The sequence below is a fragment of the Brachycentrus maculatus genome, unplaced genomic scaffold (assembly GCF_059751285.1).
Source record: "Brachycentrus maculatus isolate JH-2025_06_01 unplaced genomic scaffold, ASM5975128v1 h1tg000315l, whole genome shotgun sequence".
NCBI classification, from domain to species: Eukaryota; Metazoa; Arthropoda; class Insecta; order Trichoptera; family Brachycentridae; genus Brachycentrus; species Brachycentrus maculatus.
In genome coordinates this window covers 3292063-3298463 of record NW_028281064.1, presented here as the reverse complement: position 1 = coordinate 3298463, position 6401 = coordinate 3292063, and the positions used below count along the sequence as shown (strand labels likewise).

At 30.4% G+C, this 6401-nt stretch overlaps 1 protein-coding gene across 1 annotated transcript; it reads left to right on the top strand.

Annotated features, from left to right (window-relative positions):
* Positions 1–767: 767 nt before the first annotated feature.
* Positions 768–6163, top strand: LOC148304502 (methionine synthase reductase). Its single transcript, XM_088268277.1, has 5 exons — positions 768–994; positions 1079–1222; positions 2608–2847; positions 3611–4390; positions 5522–6163. Exons 1-5 carry the CDS (start codon positions 896–898, stop codon positions 5738–5740), a joined length of 1482 nt encoding a protein of 493 aa, XP_088124403.1. The 5' UTR covers positions 768–895; the 3' UTR covers positions 5741–6163.
* Positions 6164–6401: the final 238 nt, after the last annotated feature.

Genomic DNA, 6401 nt, shown 5'->3' with positions numbered 1-6401 from the left:
TAGGGGGTGGCTTCTCAGGGTCTCGCAGTAAAAAAGCTACGTTTTGGAATCCCCCCCCCCTCCTTACAAAAAAATAGTGATGGAACCCAAAAGACGTCAAAAGTTCAGCGCGATTGTGGTCAAATGTGACAGTTAAAAAAATTAAGCCACTAGGAAATTTTAGGAATAAGTAAAGATTCATGAAAAAAAATCCTCTCAGTTTATCAATATTTTTGAGGACGAAAAAACATGTTTTCTGAATTATGCAGACTAAAAAAATTGTCACGAATTTAGTAGGTAAAAGGCCTTGCGAGTCTGCACATGTTACATACCCTTAAGGACCACCCTGAGTGAGATTTAATATGTGTTCATCGACAAACTTATCCGTTGAATTTTTCAAAGCGCCACTGTTGCCATTTTTTAATAAAACTCACTTTAACTGTAAAATTTTTTATAAAACTATTCACCGTTCTTTTATTTGTTTTCCGTTCTAATAAGAAATAATGGGTTTGGTGAAGAATATTTAAGAAATTACTGGGAGTGGCATTAAAATGCATTTAAAAAATATTTAAAACTGAATTTAGCAATGTTATAAATTACGAAACTCTCAGACCTTTTTTGAGTTTGAATGTAAAATGTTCTACAAAAAAAACTAATGTTTTTTTTTGAGTACCTAACTAGTTATTTTAGTAAATAAGTAGGTATTATGTATCACTTATCTAACGGGTAGGTACCGTCAAATATTTTTTCCATACTGACAACTTCTTTGTAGTATAATTTGCGCTGACAACATTGAGAATGTCACTGTCATGTGTCATAATACGTGATTTTTATCAAAAGCATTTTCCGTATGTGTTTTGTAATTGTGTATAACTTTTACTAATTTATTAATTCCGTATTAAGTAAATTATTAAAAATGGTTGGCGAGGATGAAAAATCACCGAATGGTGTGGTTCTACACTTACCACCAATTCCACCAGAATTTATCGACATAACCTACAATACACTGGATAAGGTGTTAATTCTTTATTAAAATATTGAGAAATATTATACTTTTTGGTTGGTTAATATGTTTTAAATAATTTATTTTGGTTTTTAGTCGGATAATGCTCTTATTGGGGCTACAACTAGTATTTTGCCATTTGCTAAAAGTGATCTAATGACATTTTCTGTAAAAGAAGCTAAATATCTTGCAAGAGGAGATGACGTCAAAACTGTGATTGAAATGACTTTAGAAAATAAGGTTTGTGATTTAACACATCGCTCACTCCTTTCAACAACGTTATAAATAAAAAAACATGATTTTTCAGGAGATCGTTTTCAAAGTTTAAAAATATAATACAATGTATTAAAAATACATATCAAGCCACTTATTGAACTTTTTACTTTACAGCAGATCTTTTTATGTAAAACCTGACTGTTTTTTCTCCATTTGAAAAATATTAAGTATATTTAAAAGAATACTTAAACAATACCTTTTCTTTAAAATGCAAAAACAACACTTTTTGCCCTGTAGCGGGTAAATATTATGTTTAAAATATGCCGCTTTTGCTGGGATAAAGTAAATTTTCCGGGCATTCCGAAAACATGCACAACTGAAAATTGTCGATTTTAATATATGAGGTTGTTCAAAGGAGTGAGCGACATATGAAATAGTATATTTAGTATTATTATATCATTACCTCAAGGGACATGTACACATTAGGAGGTTATGATTCTGTTAAAGACATTCGGGGAATGTGAAAATATTCGTAAAATATGACATTTCTATATAACTTATCTAAAAGATCCTCGTTTTTATGATGATTTCACGTCTATGTAATAAGTTTGCCTGTTGATATTTTTTCCGAGGTTAAAAAGATAATATTACAAGAATGGAATTATTTATTGATTTGACGTTTAATGTGTAGAACTCCATTTTAATTTATGTATCAATTATAAATCAAACACAGATTTTTTGAGTCTACTAAGTTATATTTATTAAAAAAACACATAAAAATTTATATAGTGACAGTTATTTCACTAGTTATGGCATTTTCAAATGAATTGTCACAATATGAATTTTTATCTGTTTTTTACAATAAAATACAACTTAGTAGACTCGAAAATCTGTGATTGACTTAACAATTAATACATAAATTAAGAATATAATTCTTTACCAAGCTCATTTGAACTGCTTTTTAGTTAAACATAGTTATGTTCGGATCGACATATGCGTGCCAGTAGTTATTTTCATCAATGAGTTTTATTAAATCAATTACATAAATGACTTTGTGATGAAAGGACTGCTGCATGTGTAAGTTATCGTCCTAATACAAACCGATTACAGGACCATCACAAATTCTTGCAAATTTTACTCGTAAGAATACACGATCAAACATACAGATCTCAAATATGTGTCTTAATTGGTCGCTCGAATGCCAGTCAGGACAACTATTCGAGATCTGTATGTTTAATCGCGGATTCGTACGAGTAAAATTCGACAGAATTGCAATGGTCTCGTAATCGTGTTATATTAGGACGACGCCTAAGATTTAACACCAAAAACTATGAACCGCATGAAAAAATTTGCATTAATTAAAAAGTAGATTTCCTGTGTTTAAAATAAAAAAAAAATATTCCTTTCAGGACAGTTTGCACTTCAAACCTGGTGACACTATTGGCATTCTACCGCAAAATACTGATGATGAAGTCAATTTTGTACTAACGTGTTTGAATTTGAAAAATGTATGCAGTAAACAATATACATTATCCCTTAAAAATATCAATGCAAAAAAGAAATCTGTACTTCCTACCCATATACCTCAAACGGGTACAATTGAATATTTACTAAAAAACTGCATCGACATAAGAAGCATCCCTAAAAAAGTAAGTTAATTATTTTCAAGTAATATTAGTTTGACATTCTACCTTTGGATTTAAAACTTTTTCCTAACACTGAAATATTTTTTTTAAATTTAAAGGAATAACCCACAAAGCCCCTACTTTAACTCTTACCACTCTGTAGGCCAGATATTCTGGCCCGTATGATTCTAGTAGGCAGCTCCGTGGGCCACAATGTCTGGCCCGGCGCAGGTATTACTTTAATCACTGATTTCTCTACTACCCAAGTATATTCTACCAAAAAATATTTCAGATAAATACCGTTAATCTTAATTAAAATGGTCATACGAATCGCTAGACAGAGTGTCACAAAATTAGGGAACCAAAATATTTATTTTAATGGTAGAAAAACATCACATTTTTTTGATCAGAGTAGCTGATCAGTTTGAGAAAAAATGGTCAGAGTGGAAAGGGTTAAGAGGCTTGTCTGCAGGTAGCGTAGTAAGGATAGGGAAGGTAGATGTGAAAAATACATCACAAAACAACTAGACCAATTCAAAATAAATCTTTTTAAAATTTATTTTACAATTGGCGTTAATCGAACCTGCGATGTCAGTTTTGCAGCCTAGCGTCTACCCAAATACCCCTGTCAGTTATAATTTATTTAGTCATATTAATTTTTCTATTTATGATTTGAATAAGTAGGTTTTTGCAGTGTGATTGTGATATGATTTTACTCTCCAGTGATATTTATGTTGTGAATCTGTTTATAAAGATCATAATAAAAAAAAAGTAAAATTTTCTTTAGGTATTGATTGCAGCACTTAGTAAATATGCAGAAGATCCCATTGAAAAACGACACCTAGAAGAAATCTCTAGTCGGGAAGGTGCAAATCTATACAGTGATGAAATAATAAGCAAAGGAACAAATATATTAGATGTTTTAAAAAATTACCCTTCGTGCAAGCCGCCTATAACACTTTTAATTCAACATCTCCCGAGATTAATGCCAAGACCCTACTCTATCTGCAACAGTTCTCTTTTACATCACAAAACTATCAAAATATGTTTTTCAGTCATGAATATCAAGGAAAATTTCAAAGGATTGACTACAGGGTGGCTAGAAGATATGACTAGCAGTATAATAAAAAACGATATAAGTAATTCGGACGATAGTGAATCTAGCAAAATTGACCTAATAAATGATAAATTAAACGGTTTAGTCATCAATGGGGAACCCGCTTTGAATGGAAACAAACATTTAGGAAAAAATGAGAATTATATTTCTGCTTATTTGAGAAAATCGACTAACTTTTGTTTGCCGGCTGATCCCGTTACACCAATAATTATGATCGCTTTGGGAACTGGAATTTCCCCATTTATTGGTTTTTTGGAAGAAAGACAGCAGTTGATAATAAACACCCCGAAAATTAATTTGGGAGCAGCGTGGCTTTATTTTGGTTGCCGTTATTCGGATAAGGATTATATCTTCAAAGATAAATTAAAGGAGTTCATGCGGGATGTTACATTATCCAGGCTGCTTGTGTCACATTCGAGAGAGCCTAATTTTGAATTCAGATATATCCAGGTAAGTCTGCAATGCGCAAAAAACTGTAATCAATAAGAAAAATATTTTATTTTCATAGTTTGCTCACTTTAATAAATTGGCAATTTTTTTTTACCATAAACATTATTTTTAATTTAAATTTTACTTAGTAAATGCCACTATTTTATAAAATCAATTGTGACACGTGTTTTGCATTCCACATCATTTTCAAGCAATACAGTGTTTTAAAATGGTGCTTAAGTATTGAAACATACGTTTTACGAAATAGTGGTCTTTACTAAGTAAACTTATTAAAAATGGATAGATTTTCCAACAAAATGACTGCTGAATCCATTAATGAAATTAAACATAATTAGTTATTATTTATTCCGGCATGTCTAAGCAGTAGGTGCCATACTAAGCTATATTTTTGTTAACAAAACATTAAAAAAAACCTGTAAAAACAGGAACATAGAAAAATGTGTTTTTTTACGTAAATAAAAAAAAAATGTTTGTAAAATTTTAAATAAACTGTCTGACCACGGGACTTGTTTCAATGTACTTTAATGTGGCACTAAAAATGTACGACAATAAGAAAAACTCGCAATTTACAAAAATAATTTTAAAAATAAGTGCAACATGTTTTTTGAAAAATTTATATAAAATACAAACATGAAATAAAGGTAAAAATTGAGATATATGCTAGTTATCACTACATTGCCTCGGTGCTCCCCACAAATGGGATGTTCGTCATAAATTTTACAAATGTTCCGTAATCTAGGGCAACTCGTATGAGTATGGTTAACAGTGATGCAGTAAAACTGTAGACATCTCATATGTATTTTTATGTCGCTTTCATAGTGTAATGGTCAGCACGCTCGGCTACCGTTCTGGAGGTCCCGGGTTCGATTCCCAGGGGGGGTAAAATAAATTTAAGTGATTTTTCACTGCTATTTATTCAATATTACCCTGGACTGGTACCTGAAGCGGAGGGCTGATCACCTTTCCTTCATGTGTAAACGATCAAGATAACACTGCGTTTGTATTACGCAGTGCCCTATGCACCATTGGGGTGCGGATAAAGGTTTATTATTATTTTTATGTCTATGTGTAGATCTGGGATGTGAATCTTGGATTTAAATAGGTTTTATATTGATGCTAATTATTTTACAGGAGGCCTTGATGTCGGATGCATCCAAACTTGTGAATCTCATAACAGATGAAAATGCAACTGTTTATATGTGTGGAGATATAAACAAAATCGCTGGACCCATCACAGAATGTTTAACAAATTGCTTTGTTAAAGAGAGAAACAAAACTGTTGAGGAAGCTCAAAATGTAATAAAAGATCTGAAAAATAACAACAGGTTTATACAAGACATTTGGTCATAAATAAAAAGTCCTTTATTTTGTAATTATAAATGTATTTAAATCATTACAAAGTGCAAAAATATATATTACAAAAAGTATTCCTAGTTTTAACCTAATTTATTTTGGTAATGTATAACACTGTTTATGAAAAAAAGTATTGTAAAATTCACACTTCTTAAAATCACTAGGAATATTGTCACTTATATAGTTTATTGTATATTAAAAGCAAGTAAAAATAGTTTTATGTATTGATAAGCACTTATTTGGAAACATACTATCTACTGATTTGTGAAGGGTGTAAAATTAAATCAAATGAAGCTTAATTACTAATCTTGAAGCACATTCGTCCTATAAGATGACCAATGAAAATGACAAACCATAAGAAAATAACCATATTGAAGATTCCTTTATTATTTAAATAAAATTGTGATATTTTACAGAAAAGTATGTTTTATTTCGATATATATTATAAAATTCCTTTCAACTATACTTTATTTGTCACAATCAATAACGGGATTAATTAAGTGGTTTTGAGAGTTGAATTTCACTTATCAAGTCATTGTTTAAATAACTATACTAGTCAAATAACTAAGATGAATTAACTATTACTAATCATTCAAATAGTAATCACTGAAATAAATTATATAAATCAATAAAAAAATTGTTTTAATGAATGGATTAT

Excerpts from the sequence above, each read along its gene's own strand:
- LOC148304502 (XM_088268277.1), top strand. The coding sequence starts at position 896 with ATGGTTGGCGAGGATGAAAAATCACCGAATGGTGTGGTTCTACACTTA. Across the intron at positions 2,848-3,610 it reads TAAGAAGCATCCCTAAAAAA|GTATTGATTGCAGCACTTAG; the intron begins GTAAGTTAATTA and ends AATTTTCTTTAG. Across the intron at positions 4,391-5,521 it reads TTGAATTCAGATATATCCAG|GAGGCCTTGATGTCGGATGC; the intron begins GTAAGTCTGCAA and ends ATTATTTTACAG.